General features: G+C 38.6%; 1 protein-coding gene across 2 annotated transcripts; it reads left to right on the top strand.

The window, feature by feature from the left end:
* The first annotated feature begins 2,934 nt into the window (after positions 1-2,934).
* LOC145784218 (trypsin-1-like) lies at positions 2,935-20,907 on the top strand. Of its 2 annotated transcripts, none has more exons than XM_082595996.1 (6): positions 2,935-3,036; positions 10,781-10,946; positions 11,171-11,274; positions 19,029-19,187; positions 19,410-19,533; positions 19,880-20,907. In XM_082595996.1, the coding sequence occupies exons 1-6, from the start codon at positions 2,946-2,948 to the stop codon at positions 20,160-20,162; spliced, it is 927 nt and encodes a 308-aa protein (XP_082452122.1). In that variant the 5' UTR covers positions 2,935-2,945; the 3' UTR covers positions 20,163-20,907. The 2 variants fall into 2 exon arrangements, with proteins under 2 accessions (XP_082452122.1, XP_082452124.1); XM_082595998.1 differs by lacking the exon at positions 2,935-3,036 and adding an exon at positions 8,108-8,217.
* The last annotated feature ends 20 nt before the right edge of the window (positions 20,908-20,927 follow it).

Raw genomic sequence — 20,927 nt, 5'->3', positions numbered from 1 at the left:
ACAAATTACAATCCTGAAACATTTTGTTGGCTCAACAAGCGTTTATGTTTGTAGGCCCAAAGAAGTTGACTTTGCAAATGCAAAATGACATTTTAATTTAGAGCATAATGTCTAACTTTCTACTTGATTTGGCAAGTTCGTTTAACACCAATTCCGCGCTTGGAATTTGAGTAACAGATAATGAGGATGCCAGCCTAGTTTATCGAACAAAATCGTTAGCATGGCTTCCAACCAGCGTAGCCTACTTTCGGTTTCGATAGTATGGCTTTACGTGTACGACGTACGTCTACATTTCATACTGCATAGAACGCTTAAAGTTTTTTCAAAAAATTTCGGGGGGGGCAAATGCCCCCAATGCCCCCCCCTGGTTGCGAGCCTGGTAGTGTGTTCGGTCTATAGTGGTTGGATGGGGCAGCAGACGCTCGCTTTCCAATCACGTGATGTTGGTTCGACCACAAGCAGGTGCTGAGTGTTAAAAAGCACCTCACACTCACAGCTTGCACTTTCAACAAGAATATAACGAATTGGATGGGCACATCAGTTGCTAAATGAAAGGACAAGAAAAAAGACCTGCCAATCCTTCTCTCGTTCTCTGACAGCAAATCAATCCTTTTTTACATTGATTCAACGTCTCCTGATGTTGAATCAACATCAAGAAGGACTTACTTGAGCCTGGGGCAACAAAAAAGACGGGATCTTAAAACGCCTTTAGATAACGTAACTAAAACGCCTTCGTGAAAACAAATGAAAAGAGGAGTAAATTAGAGGTGGTCTTTGAAAACAATCAAGACACTGGTCATTTTATTTATTTATTTTTTCTTTTTTAGAAAAAATACCCTGAACAACCACTGTCGGCACTACTGCTGTCAATATCCAACATCGCCATTTCACAAGCGTGTATTGTCGCAAATGCCTATAATTTGTATCCACCATTCAAATAAACACAGTTAACCTATCTAAAAAAAAGGACCGAATGATGACCGACCAAACAAGGTTTCGAGCTTCTGTAGTTGTATTTTTATATTTTCTCTTTTCAAAAGCCAAAAAGTGCTAGACTATAGACCAGTGGTTCCCAACCTTTTTTGGTGTCGGGGCCGAATTTCAAACTTCAGAGTACGTGTGGAGCCGCATGAAAACACTCAAGTAATTATAACGAAAATTTTAAAGCATGAAAGCATGTACCGACAAATAGCAACACTAACAAGAAAAATATCACAAATCAATTTAATGTCCAACTTGGCATTGGCTTTGAACCAAGTTTGTCAAAGCGAGGGGCAATTGCAGAGGATGCAGTATGCAGTATCTGCTTGAGGTGGTCATCGATCAACCGATTGCGATATTTATTTTTGATTATGATCCTTTTGCTGAAAAGTGCTTCACATACGTAAGTTGATCCAAATGCAGAGGCATTTTTCTTGGCATTGGTTTTCAAGTTCCGATACTTTCCCTCTGGAACTCGAATACAAAATTCAAGTAGGTTTTCACTTTGAAATAATTGTTTGAGCTCGATATCTGACTGCATGTCTAGCAACTCCAATTGAAAATTATCAGGAGCTGTGGCCACATTAACTGCAATGGGATTTGCAAACATGTTCATCATTGGCAAAAATAAATTCATTCCGTTAATGCGGCGGTTGAACTCATCAATCAAGTTACTGATAAGTCTGCTGTATGCTTCAAATGATCCATTGGTTCGATGGTCAGATAGTGTTGGGAAATGTGTTGTAACATCACCTGCAAGCTGCGTTTTCCTTCAGATTTATCTTCAGATTCATTACTAACCTTGAACCCTAATTATTACAATTAGATTTTTTATATTTTTGTGGGATTTTTAGGGGTCAATGAGAGCCGCAAGAAGGCTAGCTTGGAGCCGCATGCGGCTCTAAGAGCCGCGGTTGGGAATCACTGCTATAGACGAATGGGACTCGATACGGTAAAAAATGTGCGAAAATTGGTTTCATTGCATTTCAGACCGCTAAGCTAAATCTGAATCTTCAACTACAAGACAATCACGTATGCGGCTTCCCATGGCCATTGATGGGATAATTTAGGCCGGCCGGTAGTCTATCAATTGAATGATGGGCTATCGATAACATGCTTTGTTCAAAATCTTCAACTTTAAGCAAATTACCCTATTGTTTCGGAATCTGAAATACAATCGATATACAGTATAGGCTACTAAAATTGTAGCATAGCTATCGCCCACATTAACGAAATTGTATGAAGGCAAATGTATGGCATTGGGATAAACATCATCAAAGGTTAGGTTTTGCTGGGTAGCCAAAAGGGGGGTTAGAATTCTGAAAACCAGTCGTATTGTGTGGAAATACGGCGTAATAAACTAAGACTTTGAATTAAAATTCAAGAAAAGTGTATTGCATTGTGGGTCGAGAAAAATTTTCATAAATTTAAAAGGATTTCCAGAAAAAGTTTACGAAACCCTGCATGGTCTACTTTTGAAATAGAGTAGGCTATTTAATAGGATAAGAACAGCCCTATATAATACATTAGTAATATTGGTTTGTTTACCGATGTAGCTTTGGATTAGCCTAACTCCCTAACCCTAAATGAAAAGAATGATTTAAATCAGAAACTCCCCAATGTAGCCTACTTGGATAGTATAGGCTATACAGTTTGATCTAGTTCCAGAACTCAGCATTTGCTTTTCACGGAATAACAGAATGGAATAGGCTACGTATAAATCTCTGGAGAGTGTAAAGTCAGTCTATTGTTTAGCTGCTTTGTTCAGGTTAGATGAATAGAAACTTCATAACATACACAACATAGCAACAAAACAATAGAAACACCCGTCCCACACGTCTAAAACGGGACACATTTCAAAGGCCTTATTATTGTTTTATTTCGTAACCTAATACTTGAAAAGAATTGAGAAGTCATAAAACATTGTCAAGAAAATCACACTTGAAAAAGTTATTAGAGCAAACATGTCGACTTCAGGGAGGAAAATAATCTTGATAATCGCATGTTTAATACAAGTGACAAGTCTTCAGCAGATTATACCACTCCAATCAAATGGTAAGTCGAATATGTAAACTAAAATCGCCAGGGAAAAATCATGTTGCCTACAACAGCTTCCCAAACTGGCGGTCGCGTAACGAACCGCAAGAGGTCACGGAACGAACTTCAGGGATAGCAGAGTATATACCAATTTTACATAAACTAGTGCATATTAACACTTCTGTGAGCAATGTTGTGAAAGTTATTAACTTTATCAAGAGTTGAGAACTCAATTTCTGTATTTTTGCGAGTTTACGTGGTGAAATGGAATCAGAGTTTAAAACCCTTTCACTGCAAGTAAAGTGAGGTGGCTTTCCAAAGCTTTAAAAGGGCTATTAATGTCGAAAATAACGCCGTGATTTTTCTAACGTAATCAAATTTAAATTTGTTCCATCATTTTTGCAATGATATGTGGTTTTTGAAATTATGCCAAGTGTCAGATTTGCTTAAAAAACTTAACGAATTTAGTTTCTTCCTCCGAGGAAAAAACATCAATGTTTTGTATTGAAATCTAAGTTTGATGAGTTCATCTAAAATTAAACATCTGGAAACAAAGGTTAAAAATGATTTATAACGTTTTTATTTACTGAAGAGTTTTTAGCAATGATGTGAAATCAATCGTTATTAACCGTCATAGTGATGGACCATTTGTAAAATCTGTTGAAAAACTTTCAGAAGTTTTTTCTTCCAGAATTGGAGGATACCCAATTAGATTAGATTCAAAACCTATTTGCAAATATGAAAAATTACCAAGCCTCTCTCTTAAATCTTAAGGAGAACTTGCTGATCTTTCTTCTGACTCTAAGTTGCTGCTTGCATTTTCTGGAAAAAAAGTATAATACTTTTTGCTGAACATTAGAGTGTGGAATATCCATCATTATCTGACTCAGCCAGCGGTAACCGCACTCCTTCCGTTTGTAGGCTATCGACGTATCTGCGCGAGTCAGCATTTTCAACGTTGACGGTAATCAAAACAAAATAGGCCTACCGTTCCAGCGTAAGCAACATTGGAACAGTCTTGAGACCAGCTTTAACTAACGTTGAGCCACGTCTGGACTCGCTTTATTGCAGAAAGCAGTCACATTCATCACACTGAATAGGCTAAACGTGTTGCTTTTTCTTTTGTTTCCAGTTGGCTACTTGTAAAGTAGTAGCCTATGCTTCGAGTACCGGTAACTTGTTTTTAGTTTTTGTTTGAATTAAACTTTTCAATAAACAACACAAATGTATATTTCGCACTGTTTATCATTTTAATCGTGACGGGTAGTGAAAAGTTTTAGGTGACTAAAAGGGGTCGCGACCAAAAACGTTTGGGAGGCCCTTGTCTACAACACTCGTAAATATATAAGGCCCCATATTTAAAGATTAAGAAATTATAACCGAAGAAATTCTATGAAACAAATTTTGTAAAACTTTACAATACTTTTAAAATACATAGTTTTTGTATTGAAACAACTGTAGGTTTACTGTGAGTTTGTGGCCTACAACCAGTTCCTCTAAATTGTTAGAATTTTCTGAGATTGCGAAGGTTTAGATACCATATTGGTTTGGTTACGCAAAACGTGACCGAAATAAGAGTAGTCTAACTTTTAATGGGGAAACAAGTTAGAAGCCATGCAAAAATTTTAACTTTATAAGAGTGTGTGTTTACTCAAAAGATGCATCTTTGCACACCGAAGAGAGCTGATATGTTGGTTTGAGGAATCGTCTTTATAGAGTTCCGATAAAAAACATTTTTATAAACTGGCAACTTTGGATTCGCGCATGATTTGTTGCGATCTTAATGAGAGAATCAATGCATGCTTGTGACGTCATGCAGTTTCAAAACGACGCACCAATGCGTCCTGACACTTCATTTTGAAACCTCTGCCCCATAAGACCTATCGTTGAAATGTTTTTTAATGTTTTATTTTAACTGAAGAATGTGGTTTCAACAAAACCTACTTGTATTGTCAGTACTTGTTTTGTACTGTTTTGTACTTGTCAGAACTTGTTTTGAGCACAGTCAAAATGAGAGCAGTCTTCAAAAATCGCAACGTGACAATAAAAACCAAAATTAAAGTTTTAAAATCACGTGGAATCAAATTTAACCTGCGGATGCAAATGTTGGACAATAAATAGAGAAATGAAGAAAAGACTAAAGGCTGCTGAGATGTGGTTTCTCAGAAGAATGTTGAGAATTTCTTGAACTGAAAAGTAGGCTAATGGCAGTTCTAAAATTAGCAAAAACAGAAAGGCTTTTAGGCCTAATAACAACAGTTAGAAGGCGCTATGATGCAATTTTTAAGTCATATTGACAAACATGGAGATTTGGAAAAATTAGCACTATTGGGCATGATACAAGGAAAAAGTAGCAGAGGTCGACAAATATTAGCATATTTGAACAGCTTGAATCAATGAGCTACAAACACAACCGTCAAACCTAACGATTTTATACCAATGTCAAATGACAAAGAAGTTAGGAAGACCATGATCGCCAAAGTCTGTATCAGATCATGCACATAGGATGAAATTATCTTATCAGACAGCAAAGATTGGTTAATGATTTTAAGTTAAGCCATTAGCTATATAATCTATTTCAACTCATTTTTAGAAGAGGTCTCGATCCGCCAGCCACCACAATGTTGATGACCCCGATGAAGCACTTCAAAGATAGGCTACTTAGAAAAATTCACTCAATTTATGCAACTTAGTCACTCGATATGGGGCACTTTTTGTTGGCAATCCGACAGCGTGAAAATTTAGTGTGCATGCGAGCCATTCTCCAAATATGAAGAAACGCGTGTCAACAAGCAAGAAGAAAAGCGTCGAAAGAGATTGGCACGTCGAAATTTTCCACCATCAACAGTGGCAGGCTTTAGCCTAGCCTAAATGCTATAGACTACCCTAGCGGCTAACCCTGTCAGATAGCGTACGAATTGGACAAAAGAGACCCTGCAAATGACCTGACTCTGACTTACAAATCTTCATCTCAGGTTTAACGGTAACACTACACCAAGACGGAATAGTAGCCTATTCTTTGTTGAAAAAATAATTCAGAACTCTCCATCTTCACTCTGCTTAATCAATATGAGGGTCAACTAATCCAGTGGTTTCCAACCTTTTTGTTGTCACATAGGCTACTCCTTTAGACAAATTATTAATTGTGCGGACCCTTACGGGCCCTACCTAAATTTTGCCTGAAACTCAATTAACATACTAGGCCTATTGACTATTGTAATAATTATGCTACTCAACTGCTGCACTGTGTCATATTGCATTGCCGCTATGACTCCAGCGGCAAATATCAGGTTAAACAGTTGCTCAAATAAGAAAATGAATGAATTGTTCAAGAAATGTCAGCAGTATTTGAATATTAAGGTGACCCAAAGTGCCATGCCAAAACTTTTTCAACATAAGCAAATTTAATGAGAGGGCTGTTGTTGCCTTCCTGAACAAAACGACTGAACTGTGGTTGAATTTTTGACAGTGCAACACGCATGTCATCTTCAACCTCCAGGCGATTTCGATGTTTAGTTTTTATTGTAACAAGAGCTGAGAATCCAGCCTCGTAAAGGTAATTGATTATGAATGGTAACAAAACAATAATCGCTTGCTTTGCCAAGAATTGGTAGGTTTGCACCTGTGAGCACTAAAATTCTTTCACAGTTTTTGAATGCAATTCAATGCGTAGCCTAATAACTCTTTTGATATCAAATCAAATCAATTAGGTCATCTTTACTGAGATCGTCATCGCTAATCTTGTTCAAGTCAAAAAGAAAAGGATTTCGAATCCATGTTTCAACTTCGTTCGGCAGGCTATAGTGTTCTAAATTGAAATAACGTTGAAATGAGATTTGAAGGTTTTCCAAGTGTGCGCAAAGTTTTTCTCTCATAGAGATCAAAAGAGAACATTCTCTTTGAGTTTCACCCATCAAGATAAGATCTTCTAACATTGGAAAGTTAACGTAATTACCTGCTTCCAATCTGCGTTTTCAAACCGGCAACTTGGCTAAAAACACTTTCAGTTTTTCAACTGCATCAATTATTGTCACATCTGGTCTTTGAATGCCACGATTAACATTGTTAATATGACCGAAAATATCGGCTAAGTAGGCCATGCCGTATAGAAAATTTTACTCTCAAACACTTTTGAGAGGGGACTTCCTTTTGCTTTCAAAAGAGTTGATACCTCATTTTTTAGCTGCTGCAGTCGTTTTAAAACTTGTCCTCTAGAAAACCAACGTACCTCAGAATGATACAAAAGTAGCCTACTTCGTAATCTGACCCTACTTCTTGACAGAGCGCTTTAAAAGTAGCTTACAGTGGTTTACAGCTCTGCTTTTGATGAAATTAACGACTTTCACGCAATTCGTCAGAATTTCTTTGAGACTTGCTTGTAAAGTTTTTGCTGCTAAGGCGTACCTGTGCAAGAAGCAATGGGTAACAACCAAGGAGCTTCGTTTTTTTACTAAAGCAGCAAATCCGAATTTGTTTTCGAGCATAGCTGGTGCTCCATCCGTGCATACTGCATAGCCTATAGAACAAAGTTTCTTTTTCCAATCAAAATTTTGTTTGACAAAAAATTCTTTCATCTTTTCCAAAATTCTTTTAATTCTTTTCCAAAATTCATCAAGGTAATCACGGACCCCCAAATACTTTCTCACGGACCCCAGGTTGGGAACCACTGAACTAATCTAAGAAATGTGACAAGCTGAATAAACGTCATCAAAGTTTCTTATCTGCACGATGAGCTAAGAGAATGTTGTGTTCCTGATCAGTAATGTAGCCAGAGAGCAGGGGCGTAGTCAGGGGGGGGGGGGGGCAAAGTGGGAAATTGCCCTTTCCGAAATATTTGTAAGTTGTATGCAACCGACTAATATACTTGTAAGTTAATGAAAAGTTGTAGAAAAGTTTGTCAAAAGAAGTTGTATTCTTTTGATCAAATTTATGGGGCATTTAGCCGCAACACTTTCGCTGTTAAAAGTAGTCAGAGGCAGTGATATGCAATTTTATTGTTTAACGTTTTGCTTAGTAGGCTATCAGCAGCCTATAGCCTACTGTATAATGTCGAATGAATGTTTCTAAGTTCGACATACTTTTCAGATCTATTTTAAATCAGCGAAATGAGTAAATCTGTCATCAGTGCTATTTTGTTGAATTTACAGAAGAAATAATCCCCTACTACGCTCTTGCTTCCTCGGAATATGTCTTTCAACGGTTAATAGCATAAGACTTGTCCAAAATTAAATGCTCATGAAACGACAAAGATGTACAATAATGGCATTCAGAAGCGTTGACCGGGATTATCCAGCGTAAAGCCTACTTTTGCTTTGGAGATGATGTTTTTTTTATCGTACTTTAAAAACATTTTAAGATTTTAAGGGGGGCTTGCATCCGAAAGGAAACTCCACGTCGCCAAATTTTTTTGTAACTACCTTGTTTAAGTTGGCTGTTTAGCATTCAACCCAGCGTCTTATTTTGTTTTTAAAACAAACACTGTGTCAATCGTTTTTACTAGTTTTTAGTTTTGTATTTCAAGAGTGATGCAATTACATGTTTTGGAGACGCTTTTTTTATTGCCAAATTATTTAGTTAGCCTATTTTAGTTAGATTTAATAGCCATTTGCATTGTTATGTAGTCAAAGATGGAGTTCCAACAAATTGTGGAGTCAGTTTGATGTTTTTGATTCGAATTCACAACGTATGGTTTGAAAAGCATTTCAGGCACCTTTACTAAAAAGTATTCAAGATCCTCGAAAGACTCTTTCAAGATCCTCGAAAGACTCATCTATGCCCGCGTCAACCCAATCATCGACCCGCTCCTTCCAAAAGAGCAAGCTGGGTTTCGGCGCGGAAAATCCATCGTAGATCAGGTCACACTCTTAACCCAAGACATCGAGGATTGCTTTGAGGCAAAAAAGAAGGCCGGCGCTGTCTTTTTAGATCTCACAGCTGCCTATGACACCGTATGACATTGCGGCCTTACTTGCAAGCTGCTTCGCCTGCTTCCTGACCGACATATGGTTCATATGATTATGGAACTCGTCAGGAATCGAAGCTTCACCCTCACCACCGGTAGCCCACGGCGAAGCAGACTGAAACGCCTAAAAAACGGCGTCCCACAGAGATCGGTCCTGGCTCCACTTCTTTTCAACGTCTACACCCACGACCTGCCAACTACGGTCTCCGCAAAATATGCTTATGCGGACGACCTGGCAATTCTCCACTCCGCAAAGTCGTGGGAAAATCTAGAAGACACCTTGAGCCAGGACATGACAACTCTTTCAGCTTATCTCCAGAACTGGCGACTGAAACTCAGCGAAACCAAAACTGTGGCAGCAGCTTTCCACCTCCACAATCGGAAAGCTGATCGTGAGCTACACGTCTAGAACAACGGAAAATCTCTGTCCTTCTGCACTGAACCAAGATATCTTGGGGTGACACTGGACAGATCGCTCACATACCGCCACCATTTGGTGTCACTGCGCAAGAAACTCACATCCCGCGCTGCGCTACTCAAGCGCCTGGCAGGCTCTAGCTGGGGGGCGAGGGCTGATACTTTGCGTATAGCAGCCTTAGCCCTTGTCTACTCTTCAGCAGAGTACTGTGCACCTGTCTGGTGCCGCAGTGCTCATTGCCATAACATCGACACTGCCATAAACAGCGCCCTGCGCACAGTGACCGGATGCCTGCGTCCCACACCATTGGACAATCTCCCCATTCTCGCTGGCATCCAACCTGCTAAGCTTCGTCGCGAAGAAGCCACTCTGTCCCTCGGTCGACGGGCACTGGAGCCTAACCACCTTCTCCACCACAAAATCTCTGCCCTCCCAAGCGAACACCCGTGTCGACTGAAATCAAGACACCCATTCGTGCCAGTCGCTCAACTTCTCATCAACGAAGCTGAAGTACAAGACATCTCTGCGGCTACTTGGGAGGACCATAAATGGAGTTCTGAATGGAAGTCAAGTGCCACCAGACTCTATTCGTTCATCCCCGACGCCGACACGCGCCCCATCGGCCTGACACTACCAAGACAGGCATGGGTGCGCCTCAACCGTCTCCGTACGGGCTTTTCCGATCAACCATGCACCAATGGGGAATGGCCTCTTCCTCCTCCTGTGAATGTGGTGCCGAGGAACAGACCGCAGACCACATCATCAATGACTGTTCCATCTTCAAACCACCTAACGGAGTGGAAGGTCTGCGTGTCATGGATGATGAAACTAAAGACTGGCTGCTCTCTACTAGCCTTCCAGTGTAGTCCGGGAACATCTTGAATCTGTGGTGGTAAAAGGATAGAGCCTCGGCCCCAGAGGCTCACGCGACGACGACGACTAAAAAGTAGAGGCCCACTAGTGAATTTCGGAGGGAGAGAGAAGCTGGCCAGACGGTGCTCACACGGCCCTGTACTCCTGTAGGGCAGGTCTTCTTTTTCGTTATTTATTCAGAGTGCAATAATTTTTTTAAAAGTACCGTAATAAATTGCATTCGATATTTAAACTTTCACAAAGAGATTCGATTTATACTTTAATCTTAGGACATTGCCTGTTAATCGAATTATTGCAGTTTTTACTTATCCGTTTAGGCCTACTATCATGCTTTTCATATTCACATATGTCATAATTCAATCTAAAAGTACAGTGACATACGCAAAGACCGTGAGAGTTTATATTTCATCAACAAATAGCCTGGACTACCTTAGGCTAAACCTTAGTCAGACTATAAAGATAGCATTAGGCTACTTTTGGTAAAGGTAGGTCATGTTGGATGTTTATAGATGCTCAAACCGAGAAACCTTCAAACCACCGGATTGTTGGGGGCACTGACGCTTCTTTGGGAGAGTTTCCATGGCAGGGTTTGATGTACGTTAGAGGAACAGCTATCTGTGGTTGTTCACTCCTTGATATGCAATGGGTTATTACAGCTGCCCATTGTACTGAAGGGTAAGTTATCTAGAAATCTATATAACCTTGTCTTGATTCTATTTGAATAAGGAGCTTCTGATGATCCCCCTTTTAGGGTGAAACAGACTGTAGAGGTTTTAGAAAGTAGCAACTATATTTAATGTGACCTTGTCTATTTAGAGAAACTTTGTAATGGACTTGACATCGCCCAAAGAACTTTTCATCTTTTATCGGTATGTCCACTTTGTTTTGTTTTTTTCCAGACTAAGTCCTTCAGAAATTTCTGTAAGACTTGGTTTGGTTGACACCTCCGCTCCAGAGTCAACCGCCACAACACATTCCATTGAGAGTATTCACGATCATTCAGGTAAGACTTGAAAAATGCATTGTTATGACATCAACGCTACTGGCGGCACAGTAGCCTAGGTATTCGAGCCACCCTTCTGGAATCTGGATAATTGCTGCATTACAAATAACTGAAATTTTAAAGAATTTAACATACAAAAGTAGACTGAAACGTTGCAGGAAACCTCTCTAGGATTTCATTAACCACAATGCTTATAAGCAAAATTTAAGAATGTTAAATGCAAATCTACTTTCAGATTTCAAGTTAAAATCCAAATCCGATTATGAATCAAACAATAAAACTAAAATTAAAAGTCTAAAAGTAAGAAACTTACAGTACGGCAGCCCTCCTTGTAGACAGAAATTCGTTTGAAAACAATCTCTCGCAATTAAATTAAAACAAAGAAACGAACCGTTATATTCAAACACGCGCAAATAGCCATTAGCAACTATAGCCTATTGTCGAAGCGAAAAGATTAGCCTACTATAATATAGGCCTACCATATTTTCATCACCCAAAAAGAGGACAGCTTTAGTAAACAAGTGAAATGCCAGTGGCTTTTTACGTTTAAACATTTTTTACATCTTCTTAGATGATTATAGGCCTATAGCCTATATGTAGCAAACGTGACAAATAAAAACCATAACATATTTATTTGTCAGATTTAGTCAATGAACATTTTGCTGTTCATTCGATTTTCTCCACAGAAAACATAGGCTACGATTTACATAAGCATTTCGAGCCATAGCTTATTGCAGATGAAGAATTGTTTGATTTTTAACAATTCATTAAAAAATCTATCGTTCTGCAATATTTGAACTATTTTGTCTATTTTCCAATGTGCCATCATTTAAACAAAGCTAATGCAAGCTAGCTATCAGGTTTAAGACGCCTTTGCGCTAGCTTTGACATAGATCGAATACAGTGGTTTAACATCATCAATGCCAACATTTTCCCTGACAGATAGCCTACTTCCACACACCGCTGAAAAGAGTTATCCTATTCTTTGGTGTAAGACAGCATAAGCAATAAGCATCCAATCAAAGGATGTAAACTCGAAAAATGAAATTAGTGGTCTATTCATCCCAATAGGCAACACAAGAGTCGAACAATAAAAATAAATCTTACATGGTCATCGAGCAACACTGTCTTCGTTTGCCACAGAAGTAAATGTATGGATGTTGTCCACCATGTCCATATCCACAGCAAGCAATGTATTGTCAACCTCAGTCAATAAACACTTTTCTTAAACAAGGATAGCCTACTTCTGCCACAGCTCACAGAAAACATACTTTTCCTTTTTGGTATCATTTGCTTAATGCTTAGCCTTATTTAGCTTTCGCCAAGGTTACATAAAAATAAAACATTGTTAAAAATGATAGTAGGCTACAGTAGGCCTAATGCAAAAAAGAGGACATTTGAGCATTTTCAAGTGTCCTCAGAGGACAATTCATTTTTTATGAAAAAAGAGGACAAATCCTCCTAAAAGAGGACATATGGTAGCCCTACTATAATATGGTTAGAGGTTTTCATACATCGAGTTTATTAATAATACAAAATTAAGCTTGAGAAAAATCATTTTTTGGTAGTTTTTAGGAACATATGAAAGTAATATCCAAATTAGCACAAGTCCAAATCTATATCCGGTTGTTAAAATACCTCAAATCCAAATCCGGCCGTTGACCCCAAATCTGGCCGGATTTAAATTCAAATCCATGTAGCCTAAGCTACATTTCTGCAGATTGCATCAACTTTATATGTAGGCTTGGGCGGCCTGGTCTATGAAGCAAAATTAAAAAAAAAGTTAAACAACACATGAAAACACAATAACACATGTTTTACAACACATGACAGCAACTTTTCATTGTAGAAATTGTCCAAAAGATTTTCAAATTAACCATCGTTGTTAGGCCTACGTAGCGTACTGTCACTATAAACACGATAATCTAAGCGGAACTAAAATTTGAACTTGGTTAGATAATTTTTTTTGTTTAAATGACAAATCCTTTCATGCACCCTACTTAAACTTTAAAACTCTTGGGCAGGCGTTTGAGAGAATAATAATTTGGGCCCAGTAGGCCTGCCGAGGGAACCAAACCAAACCCCTTCTTCAGAAAAGAAATAGGATCCCAAACTGGAAAAAAGTTTTTTTCTTCACAAAAAAGAAGAAGTTGTGTTATAAAAAAATGGAGTGGATGTAAACGCTCTAGGCCAGGGGTGGGCAAAGTTGTTCAAAGAAAGAGCCGCTTGCGGATAAACCATAGCCTAAACAACGGCGAGCCGCAAAATCAGTTGACCCAAAATAACATAACAGCAATAAAAACACAGTGATTGTTTATCTATATCAGTTTTGTACTTGACTTCCTAATCTCTGATAATTTTGACGATAAGATGTTAATGCTGTGCGAATTAATTCTTCCAAGTGTTCATTTGTCAAGGTTGCACGATGTTTTGATTTTACAAAGTTATAAATTCTTATAAAAATGAATAAGTAAATTCTGGTGCTACTTGCAGGGCCTCCGAGAGAAATCAGCACTGGTCGGGAAACAATACGAAAAATGGGCCCCATAATATTTTTTAGCAAATATTGCGTTGCATGTTCGTGTTAAGCTAAAAATAGCCTACTTTCCGCAGCATGAAAAGAACTTCGTTCAATGTAAAAATCATCAATAATCACTGGATTTCATTTGCAGCAAAAATGCCATTGAAGCAAACTATTTTGTCTAGAAAGCTTTGTAAACACACAATAGCAACGCAACGAAAATAGTTCAACCAAGCATTTAATTCAGGAGTAGCCTATCCAAACTTTTTTCCACGCGAGCCAGATTTGATAATAAGTGTTCACGGGCCAACAGCCACAATAATTTTTCTGAAAACTGCAAGTTGAATTTATATGATTTTTGTGTGTCTGCAGGCCAAAAATAACACATTGTACAACAACAGGCGTGGGCCATACAAAAACGTCTCGTGGGCTAGAGTTGGCCCGCGGGCCGGACTTTGGACATCCCTGATTTAATTCAACCCTGTCTGGACTTTTTGCAATGCAAAGTTACGGATCGCAGCATCAAATGATAAAATTTTGCGACGTCTGAATTGATGCACAACATGTAGGCCTATAGTTAGGCTTTTCAATCGGTTTTGAGTCATCGGTTTTGAGTCATAGCGCAAACAATTCTTTACAAATTTCAGTAATTGCTAAAACCACGTTCTCAAAGCGCAACCGCTGGAGGTAGCTACCGGAACACAAAAAAAAGGTAGCCACTTTAACAAGTCGAAATTCTGCCACTGAAATTGACTACAATACAACCGCCAACCAATCAGAACGTGTTATAAGAGGCTACAGTCCAATTGTGACCCTTCTAGCATTCATCCAGAGAGTTAATGCTTGTTTTGAACTTTATTTGGTAATTACAGAAGAAAAAGAGCAATAGCAGTGGTGAGCATCGAACACGCGTCAATGAAATGACTACTTTCTAGCCCTAACCCTTAAGCCAACCAGCTGACAAAAAATCTATCACTTAATTTGCTTTGTATGATCTTCTTTTCGCCATTTTTTTACGTCACTTAAACCGTAGCTTATGATTGGTTGGCGGTTTCATTCTAGTCAATTTCAGTGGCAGAATTTCGACTTGTTAGAGTGGCTACCCAAAAAAAATCATAACAAAACTATTTGGAAAACCTTTCGAAAGTGCAATCAATGATTCCTTGTATTGATTATGGGGTGGTTCGTTCTGGTTTGCAGCTGAAGTTTGCTGTGTGGCTTTCTGTCAAAAGTACCACCTCATCCAAAATGTCTTGAAAAATGTCATTGTTGTGTAGCCTACAAATGGTTTAAATTTATCCCACATGCCCGCAACTGCACAACAGACATACGATGAAATTTTCATGGAACTTCAAACTCATCGACGATATGTTTGAGTTTGTTGATACATTTGTCAATTCCAACAACTATCGAATCCCCTTTGCAATGTACGGTAGATAGAATACATTTCCTTCGAATGATTCAGCTAGTTAAGTGGAGTTATAAAAGCGTTCTGTCCTCAGGAAAAGAAAATCATTTTCTTTGAAATTTATAATTGCCACTGCAACTTTAGCTTGCGAGTAGTAGCCTAGCCTACTCTTCTCAGCTTTCTCTTAGGCCTACTTAGATTACATCTTCCTTTAATTTCATTAAATTCATCAGTGAATCTTGTTTAGGATCGTAATCCACATAATGCAAAGCAGTCACAAATTTAAAACTGCTAGTTGTAGGCTACTTTAGCATTGACTCAGCTTCCGATCACGCTCTTGTTGGTTCCAACTTGATGCATTTAAGAAACGTCTTTAGAGCTTCAATTGCAAAAGGGTAGCCTATTGTAAAGCATTGGGTTTGACTGCACCACGCCTTGATTACCCCCTCGAAGTCAATTTTCTTTGCAAGATGATAGGACAGCTTTCTTTAGATTTTTCAGAATTTTTCCTCTGACTGGGCTATAACTTTAAAGATCCCACTAGCTTACAGATAATCAATTACTCCAAAAATGATAAGACATTTGAACAACTCTGTCTGTAAGCAACATTATTAATTCCAACTAGATTTAGCCTAAGCAACAACATCCATAAACAAAAAACTCACTACCTTCCAAAATCACATCATGAGAAGCATGACCAACAAAAGGCTACTTGACCACACGAAAACAGAAGATCTTTTAACTAAGTTATGACAAAATTACATCCAATTGCAGCAAGAATAAAATCAAAAGTTTTAAAACTGTTCGGCCACACTAAAAGATCACAATTCGGAATCAGCAAAGTTTGCACTGAAGGAAAAGTAGAAGTAAAAAGAAAACGTGGCAGACAACTAAAACGATGCCAAGGCAACATCCAATCATGGACCGGACTCAACTTGGCGACACTGGTCGAGCTGGCTCAAAATCGCCACTCTTGGAAGCAAATCACTTATGTTGATGCACAATCTGCTGCAGGCGGAGATGATGACTGATGATGATCCATAAACAAAAAATATACAGGATTTGCTTTCTTTAATCGTGCTTGGACTGATACCTTTAACTTTCCCAGATAACTTATGTTGAATACAACTTGACAAAACAAACAAACAAACAAACAACAACTTCCTATGCCTGGCCAACGCAGATTTTGAAGTTAAGGTTCAGTTGTAAAGCAAAAATAGTTTCCGCTTAGCTAAAACAGCACCAGTTTTCAAGTTGAAACTATCAATACAATCGAAACCGTTCAGTGATACAGAAATCATTTCAGCTTCAGATTTTACGTCTTGAAGCAGTTCAACATCGCCTACCTTAACACAAAAATGATTTGTTCTTGATGAGAAGCATCGAGAGTGACATTTACAATGATTGAGAAATACTTGGAACTACGCACTTCATTTAAGAATTTGTTGATTATTTAGTTGGTACATCTTTACTTTAGTACTAAAAATGGGCCCCCCTCAATAGTGAAAAAACAAAAAACTACTCGTTTTTCCTTTACAATATTTTGCTAGGGGAGAAACTGGCCCGACTTCCCCCCCTCTCGGAGCCACTGGCTACTTGTAGGCTTCAACTGATCGCTGCTTAGCGACTTTATGAAACTTCCAATTGTTGCTGACTGAACGCAAAATGAGCCAAGAGAGGCACAATATTCCTTTTGCAACGTCACAATTCCATTGTTTAACAACAGCTACAGTAAAGGAGAAACTGCTTTTTGATCTTTGTAGTGTATTGGGCGCAAATTAGATTTTGAGGAAAGTGTAAGTCACAAATTTTAATATTTACCAACCGATTTTCACGCCTCTATCAATGTGGCGCCCATGGCTCAAACCATGCCTGCCATACCTTAGGTACGCCACTGCTTGGTTGAATTCGCGAGATAACATATTTATAAAATATAATCTTAATTTTTTTTAAATATTACGATTCAATACAAGAGCCACAAAATTTATGTTGAAGAGCCGCAGTTTGCCCACCGTTGCTCTAGGTCAGTGGTTCCCAACCTTTTTGACCTTGCGGCACCCTATCAACACATAAACAGTTTGCGGCACCCTGGCAAAACTGGATCAATTTTATGAGGTTTCTATATTTCAAATAACTGTATGGCATAACACAGAATGAGTTGTATACTGCAGTATAGCGCGCGTAAATAAATGTATTTATTCAAAAGTTATTGTGAAATTTGGGCTTGACTTCTTGCACAAAGTCCCTTAATATCTGGGGGCACATTCGATAAAGCTACCCGCATTTCTTCCTCGACTATAAGCAGTCGTTCTCGCTTTTTTAGTTTTTATGTTTGTTTAATACCGAAAATCCACTTTCACATAGGCATGACGTGGAAAACTGCAGCAAAAGCACAATAGTTTTCTTTCCAACGCAATAATATTCATTTTGAATTTTTATCCAGAACTCGTCGAGAGGCATCTGCCTGTGCATAAGCTTAAAATTTCCATGGTTACGAATGTCAATTAATTCTTTTTCTTCTTTAAGAGTCAAAACAATATGAGAGTCAAGTAAAAATGGATTTTTTACCCATGCGTTGATCCCCCCAGTGCTGGCGTGTGAATAGATTGGTTTACAATGGTTCGCAAACAATCGTGCAATTTTATAATCGTGCTGGATCATATAATCCGATAATCCATCACCGCAATTTGACTTTGTGCGCCATGAAACGCAAAATAAAATCATGAAACCTAGCAATAATGATGCGTTTTAAACGATTTTATGGAAAGAACAGCAAGAGTCAAAATCTCTTTCACGCTGTTTTTCCTGGGCGAGAAAACAAAGACTTACCGCCAGCGACTTCCTCACTAAGAGACTCTCTGGGAAGGACTCGGGAATAACTGCGAAGCGGGAAACTTAATACGCACTGAAACTCGGTTTGAAATAAATAAATTTCGCAGAATGGGCCGCAGTATTGCAATATCTCAATGTCTGGCGGCACCCTTGAGCATTGCAATGGGCACTCTAGGGTGCTGCGGCACCCCGGTTGGGAACCACTGCTCTAGGCTATAACTAGAAGTGACTTCAAGTTATCAGGCAACTGGAAAGATTTGCTCCTTCGTCCTGGAACGTTTTTGCCTCAACAGTGCTCCTGGACATCCTTGTCAACTGCTACATTAATTCCAACAAATAAATATGGACCTATAATTACACAAGTTTTTTATGTGATCATGCATTGGTTTATATAATCAACAAACCACACCGAAGGATCAAAAAGAAATAGGCTACGGTATTAAGCTATTTGGCTGCAAAAATTTCATAGGCTATCTCCTAGCATACGAAATTTTACAGATCCTAGTAAGGGCGCCGGAACGATTTTTGTCTGGGGGGCAGGATTATGAAAAAAAGGCACTTTTGTTGCTGAAAGGTCAATTTTTTAGTTTTAAGATAAGATATAGCGATAATGCTCATCTAGCAGCTCATTATCGAGTAATGATAGAAGTGTCCGGTATACAAAAATTACAATGACACGGAAGGGCATCATGCTATGTTATAAAATAAATAATGTAGGCTAACCTATTGTGATAGAGAATTTTGTGTCGTGAATATTATTTTGAGGCAGAATTTAAAGATTATAATTAGGCTAAAAGCGAATAGCTGAAATTGTTATATCGTATTGCAAAATGTGCAGTAGTTTACATGTTAACATCCGCCCCCCTGCCTCCCGGTGCCGTTAGGATCTGTAAAAACGAACGGTTCTTCCTTTTTGGCCTCTTGCTAAAGAAAACTTATTAAAACGCTGCTATTAAAATCAGAACTTTCGTTTTACCTCCTTTTTAATTTCAGAATACAACACAAGGACACTAGAAAATGATATCAGTTTGTTGAAGTTGTCGGATACGGTTACTTTCAACAATGTTATAACACCGATTTCTTTGCCTACACAAGGAGAAGACGCTATTGTTGGAACAAATTGTTTAATTTCAGGATGGGGAACTTTGATGGGTAGGCCTGAGTTAACTTACAGATTACCAAAAACTATACCGCGGTATAAATTTTAGAAAAGAAACGTAAAAAGTAAAAAATAAATTAACAAAATTAAGGTTTATATTGGAGAACATAGCCTGAGCTACTAATCTGTTTTGGCAGTGTAGGCTAAAGTGATGTTAAAAATAAATCATCTGCTTTATCTATAGTTTCATTCCTTTAAAACTTTTCTGCTTACAGAAAATACCGCCAATTTTCCTTCTGTTCTGCAAAAGGCTACTGTACCTATTCTCGATGACAATTTGTGTCAAAGTTGGTATGGCTCGGTCGGTGTAACCATATATGGTGTACAGATGTGTGCTGGGTAAGGAGAAAGTTAAGTAAGCTACGGTACCGTAAGCTGTATGAGAACTAGAATTATCTTGCGATACCCCAAGCTTTTATTAAAAACACTATTGGTACAATAAGCGGGTGCGCGATTATGCTCGAAGCACACTTCCCTCTGGAGATGAGTGACAAAATTTGGTTACATGCGGCCAGCACAAAACTTCGGGAGGGCACATGACTGTTTTTGCAAAGTAGGTTACCCCTGACCTACAAGCACGCTCAGCTAGCCCAGTTTTCCCTGCAAGCGTTCGTCGAAGGTGGTAAATAATATATCAAAGTAGTCTAAAGCCTTTTCTTTCAAATTAACATTTGCCTTTGTTTAGGGTACAAAATGGTGGCGTTGACACCTGCCAAGGTGACAGTGGTGGTCCTCTTGCTTGCCAAAACACCGGAAGTTACGTTTTGCAAGGAATCACCAGTTTCGGTGTTGGCTGCGCCAGACAGGAAAGACCTGGAGTCTACACAAGAGTTTCGGATTACGTGACCTGGATAGACACGATTACCAGTAGCCCTACATTATCCAGTGGACAACTGCAAACTCTCCCAACAAACTGCTTTACACATGTGATGATCTTGTCAACCATCCTATGGAATACCTTACAATAACCACGGTTGGAAGTCGTTAGTCAAAAAGCAATGACTACTTCACTATTCGATAGTGCCCAAAAAGCAATGAGTAGCAATTACTAAAAATTGACTGGCCAAAAAACAAGCAACTCGCAGACTCAAAAAAGACGAAAACTCGAAAAAAAAACAAGCCCAAACTTTGGTATGGCTTTTTATTGCAATTGAACTAGAGATTTTGAAATGATCTGGCGACAGGGATATTTAGACACTGCTGTCCAGTTATTGTTAAATTCTCAGTTCAAATTGTTGTTGAATCCAAGTAGCCTAGGGCTTAGGCCTAACTCCTACAGTATATTTTGTGCCGCAAGAAAAGTTTAATTTGATGGTTTATTTAGTTTAAAGTTAATTCAGCCTTGTTTTGCTAAGTTGAACGTTTTGTTGCCTGTGTTTTCGTACACTGTCAAGTTGATAACTGTGGAGTTCTTAGACTACACTACTCACTACCTCAGAGATTGTGAGTAGCCTAATTATTTCATTAGAAAAAGAAGATATCCTTACCTAACGATTTGATTTCTAATGTGCTTTGTATTTCGCATTTGGATTGCAAACGCAGAAAGTGATTGGTCAAAATTTGTAAATTATAAAGTCAAAATTTCAAGTTGTTAGGTCAAAAAATTGGTTGCCCTAGTTCAGGGGTGTCCAACCTTTTAGGCCAAAGAGCCACATGTAGTTTACGAACGGTTGCGCGGGCCACTTGAGTATTTACTGCTAATTTGTAATCTTAAAAATGACTATCTGATAAAT

This window comes from Aplidium turbinatum, chromosome 15, assembly GCF_918807975.1.
Source record: "Aplidium turbinatum chromosome 15, kaAplTurb1.1, whole genome shotgun sequence".
Lineage (NCBI taxonomy): Eukaryota > Metazoa > Chordata > Ascidiacea > Aplousobranchia > Polyclinidae > Aplidium > Aplidium turbinatum.
The sequence above is the reverse complement of the archived record's forward strand: the minus strand, read 5'-3'. Positions and strand labels throughout refer to the sequence as shown.

Coding starts and splice junctions, on each gene's coding strand:
- LOC145784218 (XM_082595996.1), top strand. CDS start 2,946: ATGTCGACTTCAGGGAGGAAAATAATCTTGATAATCGCATGTTTAATA. Junction 3,037..10,780: donor TATACCACTCCAATCAAATG/GTAAGTCGAATA, acceptor GGATGTTTATAG/ATGCTCAAACCGAGAAACCT. Junction 19,188..19,409: donor AGGATGGGGAACTTTGATGG/GTAGGCCTGAGT, acceptor TTCTGCTTACAG/AAAATACCGCCAATTTTCCT.